The sequence below is a fragment of the Vigna unguiculata genome, chromosome 3, assembly GCF_037176805.1.
Source record: "Vigna unguiculata cultivar grain cowpea cultivar isolate G323 ecotype 2 chromosome 3, ASM3717680v1, whole genome shotgun sequence".
NCBI lineage: Eukaryota > Viridiplantae > Streptophyta > Magnoliopsida > Fabales > Fabaceae > Vigna > Vigna unguiculata.
Genome location: NC_140794.1, coordinates 64929645 through 64944069, shown reverse-complemented (window position 1 = coordinate 64944069; position 14425 = coordinate 64929645). Strand labels below are relative to the sequence as shown.

At 28.8% G+C, this 14425-nt stretch overlaps 1 protein-coding gene across 2 annotated transcripts; it reads left to right on the top strand.

Annotated features, from left to right (window-relative positions):
* The first annotated feature begins 7770 nt into the window (after positions 1-7770).
* On the top strand, positions 7771-10742 carry LOC114177141 (cold-responsive protein kinase 1-like). Of its 2 annotated transcripts, none has more exons than XM_028062396.2 (8): positions 7771-7904; positions 8081-8275; positions 8421-8477; positions 8568-8698; positions 9072-9285; positions 9491-9719; positions 9979-10129; positions 10211-10742. In XM_028062396.2, the coding sequence occupies exons 1-8, from the start codon at positions 7829-7831 to the stop codon at positions 10520-10522; spliced, it is 1365 nt and encodes a 454-aa protein (XP_027918197.2). In that variant the 5' UTR covers positions 7771-7828; the 3' UTR covers positions 10523-10742. The 2 variants fall into 2 exon arrangements, with proteins under 2 accessions (XP_027918197.2, XP_027918196.2); XM_028062395.2 differs by having other exon boundaries at positions 9488-9719.
* The last annotated feature ends 3683 nt before the right edge of the window (positions 10743-14425 follow it).

The following is a 14425-nucleotide window of genomic DNA, read 5'->3' as shown; positions in this document are numbered from 1 at the left end:
TCATCATGTAAGTTGATTATTAAGACTTGAACTCATGATTTTACGTGTTTTAATATTTTTAGATAAAATGTTCACTTTGTAACAAATTTCACAAGTTTTATTTTAAAAATGGTTTCCATGTTAAGATAAGAGTATTTATGATTTTTAGAAGTTGTCGTGTGAAATTAGTATAGTGTAACGTAAGATGATTGAATGCAAAGTTAGGGTGGGTTTTTCATATGAATCCGCTTCTTAAAAAGGATAGAAAATTATTTTCACTATTTGACTACAATCATTGGTTGGGTTGGGTGGGTGAAGTGATAAGAGAGGAAGAAAACCCAAACAGTAAAAACATCTACAATTGGGTCAAAATTCCTACGTGGCAAATGAGAAAGACAATGATTTTAACATTTTTCTAATTAAAGTATATTTAGAAGTTTTTTTATTATGCCACGTGATTTTGTTATAGCCACTATCTATTTCTGTTATTTATATTTAAGTTGGTTCATTTTCATGTTTATCCTCTAGGAAGCTTTATATTTTTTTAATGGGTCTATCTTAATGGTTGAGATACTTTAATTTTAATGCATGATGATGAGAAAATATCTTTTAAGGCGTTTAAAACATACTTAAACACTAGAAACAAAATTCGATAATATAATTAAGAATTAAATACCTTTTTATCCTCATTTTCGTAATGTTTGTTGCAAATGGTCTTTATTTTCACATAATGTTTTAAATGATCCTCATTTTCACAGAATATATTAGGGTGTATTATGTGTACTGTACAAGTGACTTAATTAGGTATTTGGGAATAAATAAGTGAGCTAGGGTTTTGGTAGGGAATGTTTGGACAGTTGGTGAGTTTTGACAATCTTGTTCCTCCATTCCCAATTGGTATTGCTGCAATCTTCTTCTTCCTGCAATCCCATTATATAAGTATGTTACGGTCTCAATCTTCTTCCTTTACCTCTGGTTGTAATCGTTGGAGGCAATCGTGTTGTATCACTTCGTGCACTATTGTCCTACACACGTCAATACCTCCAAGATCACCAATAAGCAATCCCAAGAACCATGTCTAAGTTTCTTTATTTTCAACTTCCACAACAACATATCCTAAGGGCAGTAACTAATCATTAGCATCTCTACCCACAGCACTCAACAACTCACCTCCGTATTTCCCTTTTAAAAAACAACCATCCAAACCTATGATGGGTCTACAGAAGACAAAGGAATCTTTACGTGCTTTTAAACAGGAGTAAAACCTCTGAAAAATTGTTTCATCATTATCATTTTTCACTTTGATTTTTATAGTTGATCCAGGATTACATTTTAGTAATTCATGTGCATAGTCGTAGATTCTTTTATATTGCTCTTTAAATGACCCATCTACTATATCTGCAGCCATTGCCCTTACTTTACGAGCTGTTGATGAAATGGCAAGTATTAGCTGCTTCCTCTACAAATCTGAACTCAAGAAAGATCAAGATAAAGAAATTTCCCTAATTGCAAAATTTTCCCTAAATTAAAAAATTAACGTTGATTAGCCACCTGTACAGTACACGTAACACACCCTAATACAAACTGTGCGTGCCACCTGTACAATGTTCTGTTAATGATTTAAACGGCGTTACAGAAAAGGACCAAATAAAACACGAATTGCGAAAATGAGGACCATTCTAAACATTCGGTAAAAATGAGGACCATTTTAAACATTATTTGAAAATGAGGACCAAAAAGGTATTTAAACCCATAATTAATGTTTTTGAAATATTAATCCGTTTATTTATTTTAATTTTAATAATACTTTTACGAATAAATAACCGGTACAAATATTTTATTTTTAGTAATGAAAGAAAATAATTATATGTAAAAATTTTAATTTTATTGACTTTGTTTAAACTTTTTAAATTTAAAGAAATATGACTAAAATTTCTAAATTTATAAAACTAATTATATATTAATGTTAATTTCTTTTAATAAATAAACATATTTAATCATCTTAATTGTTTAAATAAAAATAATAAAACTAAATTATTTTGTTTTATTTTTTTATTATATTAGAAATAAAATATAATAATAATAATTTTAATGAATTGATTATTTATTTTATTTTCATATAATTTTCTTTTATGAGAAAAATGTTATTTGGCATGTAGCACATACAAGTGAATCGATGTTGTTTCTTTAAATAAATATTGACAAAAAAAAATACATAAAGTAGGATTTAATAAAAAGGAGCTCATTTCTTCATCTATAAACCGGTGTATAAAAGAAAAATAGGCTTTAGTTTATAAAAATAAAGTTCGGAAGCATTAACGATGTTTTAGTAATAAATAACAGGGGAATCCAAATCAAACTTTAATCAAACACACTAGAAGGAACGAAACTAAAAAAATAAAACAAAAGTTGTCACAATTTGTTGATTGATTAATAAACTATTAGTAGTTTTTATGCTTTGTTATTCATCTGCATAATATATAATTTGAATGGAAGTGGTTGTTCTTAATTAAAAGATTAGAGTTTATACTTATCTTTGGCTTAAACTTCAGATGACCCAATTATTGTTGGAGTCAAAATTGTGTCTTCAATGATTCTCTTAATACAACTTAAAGCAATCACTTCACTCTCAAGTCGGAATCCATTCATCTTCCACTATCAAGGGAATTTGTTAACATGCATCTTTAACACAATTTAATGGTTTTAATCCAAACCAAGATTAAGTTTAGGATGTCTATAACACAAAGTGTGTCCAATCAATGATGTTCCATACTTTTTTTATTACATCTCATTCACTTTTCACCCGTAATTCATGACACTTATTTCCTCTTTCAATTTAAAAATTTTCATGTCTTTAATTGATAACTTATTTTTCTATGCTTGAGATTACCTACAATATCAAATATAAAAACAAATATTAAAAAGTCTCAATCATATATAAACAAAATACTATAGTGAAATCCTAAATACAAACCCTTCAAAAAGACGAAACTTAAAAAACACTTTTGAAAATCTCTAATGTAAAATCATAATCAAAGTTATATTTAAATGGTTAATTCATATGGGTTGAAAAATAGAAGTGAACAAATTGTGGATCAAATAAAACTTCAAGATACATTTACATGAACGCATAATTTTAGAAATTTTTGTTTATCCAATAATTCATCATGGTTGTGTGTCATTTTATCAACCGACACCAATGTACTGACTTTGTTCTTTCCGTCTTAGGGCATTTATTGATTGGGAAACTTCCTTTTACTCTTCACACTATATTTGTCAAAATTTCGTTTACCCCTCTACTAAAATCAAACAAGGTCATGTGCATGTATTATTTGAAGATGAATATAAAATGATGATGTTAATTTGTAATGTTTAAGCAAAAAAATTGGCAGCATCATTGGAAACAAATCGTCATGAAATTTCCAACTTTTTTTGGGTGACGTTATCATGACGTGATAGAATTGGTAACAAATGGATTGATTTGTAAAACACTTTTAGGCTTTGTTATCTTGAGGGAAAGGATAAGAGGGAGAAGGAGAGGAAGAGATCGAAAAGATTAGAGAGTAAAGTTAGTACTGTTTTTTTTAAGGGATTTATAGATGATTTTAGAATTGATTAGAGAGTGAAATTTATGACTGAATTGACTTATGTGATATATTAAAAAAAAATTTAATATAGAAAAGTTAAATTATCAAAATGTTTCTATTGTTATACACGTAATATAAAATTTATATATAAAATTTAAAATTATTTTATAAATTTTATTGAAAATGATTGAAAATATAAAAAAATGAATAATAAAATATAGTTTGTATGAAAATAAATTTAATATATGAGGTGAAAAATAATTTATTTACATGGAAACTTTTTTTTTTCTTTTTAATAGTAATTTTAGAAGTAATAAATTTTTATTATGACCATAATAAATCATTATTATAGTTAACATAGAATTAAAAAAGTAAATTGAACCCTCGTGTATTGATTTTAACAGCTAAACCACATGCGGCAAAAATAATGAAGTGGTAATTTGATAAATTCAGCTATGTCATCCTCTAATTTTACTATGGATAATAAGATTGAATTTTCAATGAATCTCTCTAATCATCTCTTCTAGAAGAACATGTTAATTACTTCCTGATCATCGCTCCTCATCTTTTTGTTCCTTGTGAATAACATATCCAAAAAAAACACAGTTTTACTATTTTTTAACTTAAATGGTGTAATCAGTATAGTTTAAAATTCAATGACAAAATTTTTGAAAGTATAAACTTTAGTAATAACAAACCAATTAAACCAATAGCTTGTGTGGATTTCACATAAAAAAATATCAAACAATAGTTTTCCTTTTATATTTTAGTGTGTATGTTATAAAATATCGATCACTTTAAATAAATATTCATAAAGTAAACTTTAACTTTAACTCTAATTCAATCTTAAAAAACAAAACAATTAAACAATAGTTTGTGTTATTCATATATAAAATTAGATATAAAAAAGCACTATTGTTTTAGTTAATTCATAAATTATTTTTCAACACTTATATATCTAAACAAAATATTAAAAAAATAAATTAATTAAAAATAATTTAAATTCATTATACTTAAATTTTTTGAAAACTATGAAATTATTATCCAAACAAAATATTATTTTGTCATTTTAACACATTAACTCTGTATTTTGATAAATAACTTCATAATTTTAATAAGTTTTTATTTAAAAAGAAAATCAAGTTGACATTAGAAAAATTTGTGATCAAATCTTAAGAAAAACAGTACAAATAATTTCAATTGAAAAATATCATGAAGAAGTAAAAAATGATTCTAACCAATATCAACTAAAAATATTTTTTTCTCGACATATTTAAAAACTAAACTATCAATATTGACAACAAGTGGCGGAGCATACAAAGGGCAGACGGTGCCACGGCCCCCTCCCCAATTTTTTTATTTATTATTTTAGATTTAATTTTTTTTAAATATTTTAAATTATTTAAATATTTTAAATTAAATAATATTATATTCAAAATTAATAAAAATTAAATTAATTATTTTTTATTTATTTTATAAAGTACAATAATAAATTATAAAATATAAAATTAAATATATAAGAAAATAAAATTATTAAGATATTTTCTATTTTCTCTCTTAATTATCTTTTGAGTTTTTTATATGTTGTATTCTTCTTTTACGTTTATTTATTTTCTTTTGTTACTAAAAAAAAAATTAGGCATAAACTCAGTATTTCTATCCTCATCTTTTTATATTTTCTCTTCTATTATTAAATAAATAAATAAGGTAACTTTCTCTTGTCTCACTTGATAGTAAACTATTTCTTTAACATTTAGTATTATTTTTTTATCTCATGACCTTTTTGTATATTAATTTTTTATTAATATAGAAGAAGAAACAATGTACTATGTGATTTTTCATAGTCAATTTTTAATTGTAACTTGATTATCATAGTTTTTTTTAGTAATTATGTCTCTCAACTTTTGATCAGATTATGATCAATTATTTTTTAGTCTTAAACTTATTTTCTAAATAGGTATATTAATGAAAAATAAAAGAATAAATTTATTTTTTAAAATTGATAGAGAAACTACTGGTGAAGATGAAAACATGATAATATAGTTATTTATCGCATAATAATGAAATGAAAATTTGTGAATATTTTTTGAATCAAATGTATGTTAATAAAACGGAAGATGAATATTTTGCAGATAATATGATTATTTACATCGAAAAAAGTTAACTGAAAAATCTAATTATAATCAATTTCCATGAGTTCAAAAATATGACAAAAACAATAGACATTCCTTTAGATTGTGTAATTTCTTTGATAATTATATATGTACTAGATTATGTATTCATTTTTATTAAATTAGTCACAAAAATATTAAATATATAAATTTTGAGTATATTATTTTGGCTCCTCCAAAAATTTTGGTAAAGATTCGCCATTGTTGACAACGAAAGTATGAGATTGATAAATAAGCCTAACTTACATTGATAGAAATGTAATTCAAACGCGGTGAATAAAAAGTTGATGTGGGCTGAATATTTTTTAACTTACATCAATTACAAATAATCTCAATCAAAATAAAGGCAATGATATCCTGTCTTGCTAGAAAACAAGTTGACAACATTTCAACAGAGCTGTTAAACTCGATTTATTATGGATTGGCCGAACCAATTCAAATTTAGTGAGTCAAAAAAGTTAAAATTTTATCTAGTCTAATACGGATCGTTGGATTAAACGAGTTGGTTTATTGACCTACTTAATTAAAAATAAATATAATTTTTTTTCAATTTCCAACAAACTAAATTATAATTCTGATTAAAATCTAAATAAATTTTGATACAATAAAAAAGTGATGTTAAACTTTAAATACAAACCAAAATCACAAATTACCAATTTGTTGGTTAAAGAAAACAATTCAATCAAACTCAAATGCAAAATTCAATATAATAAAAAGCACTTTTGTAACACTTTATCACTATGGGTTCAATCCAGGTAAGCTGGATAAAAAATAAACTCGTACTGAGATTTATAATTTTTTTTAACCCAATCCAATTTGAACCCATAATGGTTGGAAGTCTCACATCGATTAAAGATAAGGTCAATTCACAATATATAAGTGGGTGCAGTCTTATCTTACAAGCCGATTTTGTGGAGTTGAATTAGGCATAAAACTCACTTCTTAACATAGTATCAGAGTCAAGTTAGAGTTTATCTTAATGATGGAGTGGTGTGTTGAAAGTCGATCCTATAAATAAGGCTCACCTTACAAGTCGATTTTGTGAAGATTGAGCTTAAAATCCACTTCTTAACAATAATGGATCCAATTGATTCACAAATTCTAATACATTTTCTCATCTCTAATTTTAACCGAGCCCCACCCAACAACACGGTAAACAAAGTCTAACTAATAAACCAATATGGAGAAAACAAACATTGTGAGATAGAAGAAAACATAAATAATGCCAATTTTTATTTATTTTTTCAATGGGATTTGAAATTTCATAATTTTAAGAAATTAAGTTATTATATAAATTTTTATAATTCCAATATTTTAATTTTTTTTGTCTAAATAAAACATTCAGTTATAGAACATTTAAACTTCCCTCCTATAGAAATGAATTATTATCTAAAGAATTTATAATGCAAAGATATTACAAGAGTCTAATCAAGAAACAAGGCTAGAAGGGATTGAGCAATGAGCTACAACCGAAAACCAAATCAAAACAATTTTTTCTTTCAATTAAACAAACACATGGTGGGGTCTTTGAGTCCAGCGGTGGTAAGTGGGAAGAAACTACGGACACAAAGTGACAAGTGGAAACGCAAGACGGCATTAGAAGTGAACAAAGAACGAGTGAGAATGTTACACATTAAAATATAATTGAGAAGCTTTCAAAGTGAACTGTGAAGTGTGCTACATTCATACAACGAGTAGAGCTGCCACAACTTGTCATTGTGATGGAGAAAATAAGAGAAAATCCCTCTCAATCTTATTATTTATTCATTACTTAACGATCACACAGTACACAGATTTTCACATTGAATCTCTGCATTCGACCGCATCTATTTGTATATGCCCCCAATTCAAATGTCTGACAAAATTTTACTCTTACTGTTGCATTGTTTCCATCAATTCTATGGGACGCCCTTGCAAACCATACAATGCTTCTCCAACCTTCTTTTTGTTTTTTAACATAACAATCAGCTACAATAACAACAACAAAAACAAAAAAAATGGTAAATACAAAACCAGATTGGAAAAAGTGAAAAAACCATCGGAAAATGGTTGCTGTTGCCAGTTGTTGAACTTAACCCTTCATATTTGGTCATGACATTATTCACCAACACTGTTGAATCAGAATGCTTTCTTCTGCCCCAAATAATGTCTCGCAGAGTACTTCAAGGTTTCACTTCATGCTCTCAAATTGTATAAGCTTCACAAATTGAGTTTAAATTATTATCTGTCAGAAATGGTTGTTAATATTGCATTTGGAATAGGATGCATAAAAGGGTTGTTTTAGCTTTCTTAAATCTTTCAAGTTCTTAGTTCTTTTAACAACGATGAAATCCTTTGACACAGTGACTGCACAGGAACCTCCTTCATCCTCTGCAGCTTTGAAAACCTCCGCTTCCCGCTACGACCCTGGAGTGTTCTTCTTCCTTGGGGGGACTGTGTTGCTCATCATTGTACTCATTCTTCTGTTTATATTCTGGAGGCGCACTAAAGGGCCAGCGAAGGTGACTGAGAACACAACTCTAACATGTCAGCAACATGGTAAGTTGAAGAAACCATAACATTCAAAGCAAAAACATTTACTAAAGTTATCTACATACCTGCAGCATATTTAGTTAATTTTGTTGACAGTGTGCTTATAATGATGATATATACTTGTGTTATTTGTGCTTGGCACTTACCAAAGGGAAATATATTGAACCCTCTGAGGTGATGAAGATGATGGCCCCAAATATTCAACCAGGTATTTAAAAGAAAGCAATAAATGTGAAATATATTTATGTATAGAGTGTAGCAGTGTAATGGTTCTATTGAAGTTCCTCTGTGTACACAGGACAGATGGAGTTCATTAGTGGAAACCTTCGGACAATTAGCTACTTTGACTTCCGGACATTGAAGAGAGCCACTAAGAATTTCCACCCTCGAAATCTGCTTGGAAGTGGTGGATTTGGGCCTGTCTATCAGGTATAGGTACTAAATCTTGTGTCATTTGCTTTGATACGCAATTTCATTTGATTCAACTATGTTACTATGTGAGTGCTGAAGGCTTGAATAGGGAATAATAAATAGAGAAGTTTCAATGGAGAGGTGTGTTAGTAACACTCTCCTCAAGAGCTTTTCAGTTCTGAGTCATTCATTATGAAGGGCACTAAAAGCACTTGTTAATATTTTTCTAACTGTTATGGATTCAAATTTTAATAAGGCAGTGGAGAACTTGTAAGAATTGATAATAATGGGGGTGTTAAAGAAATTGTGGTTGGTAGTTGAGGGTTGCATAAATGAGTGTACTCCTGCTCCTGTTGTGATTAGTATTCTGAAATTCAATTGGTTTTGACAGGGCAAGTTGGCAGATGGAAGACTTGTTGCAGTAAAGACATTGTCTCTTGATAAGTCTCAACAAGGAGAAAAAGAATTTCTGGCAGAAGTGAGAATGATCACAAGCATCCAACACAAGAATCTGGTTCGCCTTCTCGGATGCTGCACAGATGGGCCTCAAAAGATACTGGTGTACGAATATATGAAGAACAGAAGTTTGGACCTCATAATTTATGGTATCTCTGCTTTATTTTCTATCAACTGTCAGCATGGTGTGCTTATTATATACAAAATCACAGTTATTGGTGAAAGTACTTTCCTTGAACCTGTGCATGTAGTGTGTGTATACCAGATCCAATGGGTCATGAGCATTTGAAACAACTGAATAGTCTGAAGCTTTTAAAAAATAACTCGTACTTTGGATGTCTGTTTGATCAGGAGATAGTGATCAATTTCTGAATTGGAACACTAGATTCCAAATTATTCTTGGTGTAGCACGGGGATTGCAATACCTCCATGAGGATTCACATTTAAGAATTGTTCACCGAGACATCAAAGCAAGCAACATTCTTCTTGATGAAAAGTTTCAGCCTAGGATTGGAGACTTTGGGTTAGCTAGGTTCTTCCCTGAAGACCAAGCTTATCTTAGCACACAGTTCGCAGGAACATTGTAAGTCCTCTATGTTTGAAGGTACCACATTGTCTGTCTAATGTGCATTAGGTAACTTCACCTAACATCAATTTTAAGACCAAAACTAGCTTAATGTAAAGTCGTGACACTTTATTCAAAGGAAACTCTTGATCATCACTTTAACTTATAATTTGGCAGCATAGTAAAGCTATCATTCTTGACTTTTGTATTGAACATCTAAAACTCTTTGAGGATTTGAATGAACATCGTTCTTGAGTTTGTTGTCATTTTTTGTCAGAGGTTATACCGCTCCTGAGTATGCCATTAGAGGAGAGTTATCCGAAAAGGCCGACATCTATAGTTTCGGAGTTCTTGTGCTTGAAATCATCAGTTGCAGGAAAAACACTGACCTTACTTTACCATCAGAAATGCAGTACCTTCCTGAATATGTAATCTCTCAGCTTGAGCTTGTTATAACTATCATATTACTCTCCGAGATGCTTGTATAAATTAAAGTTAATTACTTTCAGGCATGGAAACTTTACGAGAAATCAATGTTGATGGAAATAGTGGATCCAAGGCTGCGACAACATGGCATGGAGGAAAAGGATGTTATGCAAGCATTTCACGTGGCCTTATCGTGCCTTCAGCCACATGCGGATCTGAGACCTGCAATGTCAGAAATCGTAGCATTGCTGACATTCAAAGTTGAAATGGTTACCAAGCCGATCAGGCCAACCTTCGTTCATAGGAGACGCGTAATGGATGATGAGAACCACTCTTGGGGAGCCATATCCTCCGAGACTTCCACAACTGCAGTGGCATCATCATCATCATCGTAGAACACACCTCAATATGTCAAATAAGGAACCATTTCCTTAGAAGAAGAAAAAACATAACTCCCATAAACTATGTATGGATTTCCTTTACTTAAGTTGTATATATTAGTTATTAGTTATTATTCTAAAATCAATCTTCTTTTGTTCATTGCAAATTTTGTAGTTATCCCTACTATTTACTAATAATATGGACTCAAATGTAGTTCTGATATATTTATCAGAAGTTGCTCTTGAATAAGGAAAATACTGAATTTGGATTTTTGTCTATTATAAAGAAGATGACTATTAAAATATATATTAAAAAGGAGTTGTCTATAAAATATATTAATTTTTTTTAATATACTTCTTTATTCAGTAATAGAGAATTTAAACTCGAAAATACACTTTTTATACACATTGACAACTATTTTTAAGAATATTTGGTTATTAAAGAAAAAGTTAACTTTTGTACCTGCGAAAAAAGAAAAGAATAAATTTAAAGCAAGTGTAAAAATTTGTTGGCTATTAAAATAATAATATCCTTTAAATAAATACATTGTCTTTAAAAATAATATTTATTTTCTTACACCTACCAAAGAAGTTTTATTTGTTTTACTCTCCCACTACTGTATATAATGAAAAAATGTAATAAACAAAATATTTTTCTTATTGCATTGGAGGATAGTAAAGAAGTAAAAATGAAAAAAAAAATTAATAAAAAGGTGAAAAAATGGAAATTGTTTAAAAATATAGATGAAAAAAAGTGAAAGCGAAATATATTTATTTATTTATTTATTATTATTATTATTATTATTATTATTATCATCATTTATTATTTTTTAGTGATTTATTATTATAATAGATAGATTAATAGTAAGAATATATGTTGGAGAAAAACTAATTATATAATAAAATATGCACAAATATTAATAAAATATATTATATTACGATCTTATATTCTTTATTATTTTTACCTCTATATCATTTTCTTCCTTTATATACTTCAAGGAAAAATGACATATATGTGTTTACCTTACTCAATGATCCCATCATTTTAATCTTTTTCTTTAGGAACAATAAATCCAAGCTTTGTTTTTATTGTTAAAGCACATATAAGTCTTTATATTTGACTCCAGTATAGTCTTGATTTAAAAGATAAAGTTCAGTCATAAATGTTGATTAAAAAATTAAGAACTTAGATAAGGATAATAAATTTACAGCACTATAGGCTGTTTGGAATTTCATGACATTATAAAATTCTTTCAGGCTGGAAAAAATTATAAAAATCTTCAATATACTTTTTAATGTACAGAATATTACTCAATTTTTTCTTAAAAAATAAACTGGCTTTTAATAAATGTGTGTCTTTCTATAAAAGTTATCCATGAATTAACATTTAAAAAATAGAATCACCTTTTTAACCTTAATTTATACATAATTAAAAATAAAAATATAGAAGAATCATACTAGGAGATTTTTTTTATAAATTAATTTATATAAAAATAATTTTAATTTTAGAAAAAACATTCAAAAATTTGGATACATGTTTTCACTTTTTATTATATATAATAAGAAGGTTTGTTAGACTTTTTAAAATTATATTTTCTTTGTTTAATAATTAGGTAAATAATTTAAGAGAGAAAAGTGTTTGTCTTTTAAAATTTTCAAATAATTGTTTAATTTTAATAAAAACTATTATTATTTTCTTTGTATTTAGAGAGACTATTACAAATTTCTTGGATTAGTGATTTTTTAATACTATACCTATAATTTGTTATTTTAGTTAGAATAAAACCACTTTAGTGGGAATATCCATTCATACTAACTTTTAAACATATGATAAGGTAGACAGCCGATTTCTTTATTCTTTTTTTCTAAACCAATATAATAAAGATGAAAACAATTTTTTTTTGTAAAACAAATAAACTAATTGAATCAAATTTTTAAAATCACAATTAGATTATGTTACAACTATAGAAATAATAATAGAATGTACAAAATCATAGTTCAACATGATTTTTCTTTATATAGATATAATTTTTCTTTCAATTAATTTAATGTATACTTTAGGTACACTTGTTTAAAAAACCACACATACACAATATGGTTGGATAAAGACAATGATAACCAAATCATTCTCTATAGTATTCCAAATGACATCTTTCTAAACCTAGTCCTATCTCTCCCACTTCTAAAACTTCACAAAACAACAATCACTACATGTTTTGTCTCTGTGTGGCAAGAAATTCTGAGTGAGAGAGACAAAAAGAGAGGAAGAATGCATACAAGCACTTTTTCCATCCTCTTTGACCAGCTATTCTTTCTCCGCACTCATTACTCAGTGTTTTGACTCTTTTGAATTGCCAAAAGGATGACATAATAATGCATACATGCAATTCTATGAAGAAATATAAAATAACATATACTTAACCTCGAGATATACAACGATAGAAAGAGACCATAAACAAGAGTGGAAAGACACCATGGTTTGTGTCAAAAAGTAGCTTTTGGTGTGAAAGAAACAGGGAGACAAAGACAAAAGAAAAACGAGTTTTATATTATATATGTATTGTGTTATGTTTTCTATTCCAATTAATACTGCATGGCAGATAAGATAACCACAGTGTCACAGGTACCACATTCAATTCTTCCCCGACACCCATTCAATGTAGCCTCGGTACGCACCCTACGACATATCACTATTAAACGGATTCATCGATCCCTTTACCTGCAAAATCAACGGATCTGTCAAATTATATCTTCTTTTTTATCCATTTTGACTCATCTCTTTAATCAATTAAATATACCTCTTTAATCACCATTATGACTTTCGGGTATGTTAACCTATTAATCTATATAGACCCAACATATTTAAGGTTACTAAGTTGTCTTAAAAGACAACCTATTTGCAGGATTTGGCTCTAACTGAAAGCCTATTATTGATTAGTAATGCAGGTCATGGGTCATATCACATGCCCTTGTCTCTGTTTAAAAAAATATGAATCATACCAGGGTCCCACCCAAATTGTACGTGCTATCTCTTCTTAGTTCTGCTATGTCATTTTCTCATAATTCTATTTCCCTTCACACCAATCTCGCATTTCATAAATTGAAAGAAATGAAAAATGTTGTACTCCCCCATTAAAGAAATATATATCAACATTTTTGGACAGTGTTGGACCTTGAATACTCAAAACAAACATGAAAAGTAGTTGTATCATTAACATACAAGGGATTTTTTTTCCATGCGGCCGTCGATAAGAAAGCAGTAATTTAAGGTAGCCATTGGAGATGCTAGAACAATAGAAATCTTTCAATAATAATTCCTTTACAAAACAAAATGAAAAGGAAAGCAAGAGCAAAAGGGAAAATGGAATTGAACTGGGAATTGGGATGGAAAGTAAAATTTCATAAGAAATATAGTAATATTAGAAATAATGACTTGATGGTAAAGAGATGATTGATTGATTGAGGATGTCTTGTCGTTGATAGCAGATGGAGATGGTGATGGTTCTGGTTCTGATTCTGGTTCTACTTCTACCTGCTCTATCTGTTGTGCAATGGATTTGGACCAGTGGGAACGAGTCTTTTGTCTTCTACTGTGATGTTGTTGCCGTAGCAAGACAAGTGTCTCTGACCGTTGCATTTGCGAGCATTATCAGCATATGACACAGTGTTAGTCTTCTTCTTTGCTCCGTCGAAAAAGTTGCTAACAAAAACTGTCTTCCTTGCGACTGCGTTGGAGCCGATACAAGCCCACAACAAAACAAAACACACAAGTATGAGCTCTCCTATTCTCATCTTAATCGAAAACAGATAAAGATGAACAAAAGGGTGTTTGAGTGAGAAGAGGAGGCAAAAGAGATAAAGAAAAAGTGAGGAGAGTGAAGAAAAGAGAGGGAATGAAGAGGGAAGGGAAGGTGAGTA

Excerpts from the sequence above, each read along its gene's own strand:
- LOC114177141 (XM_028062395.2), top strand. The coding sequence starts at position 7,829 with ATGACATTATTCACCAACACTGTTGAATCAGAATGCTTTCTTCTGCCC. Across the intron at positions 8,276-8,420 it reads TCTAACATGTCAGCAACATG|GGAAATATATTGAACCCTCT; the intron begins GTAAGTTGAAGA and ends CACTTACCAAAG. Across the intron at positions 9,286-9,487 it reads TTTGGACCTCATAATTTATG|GAGATAGTGATCAATTTCTG; the intron begins GTATCTCTGCTT and ends CTGTTTGATCAG.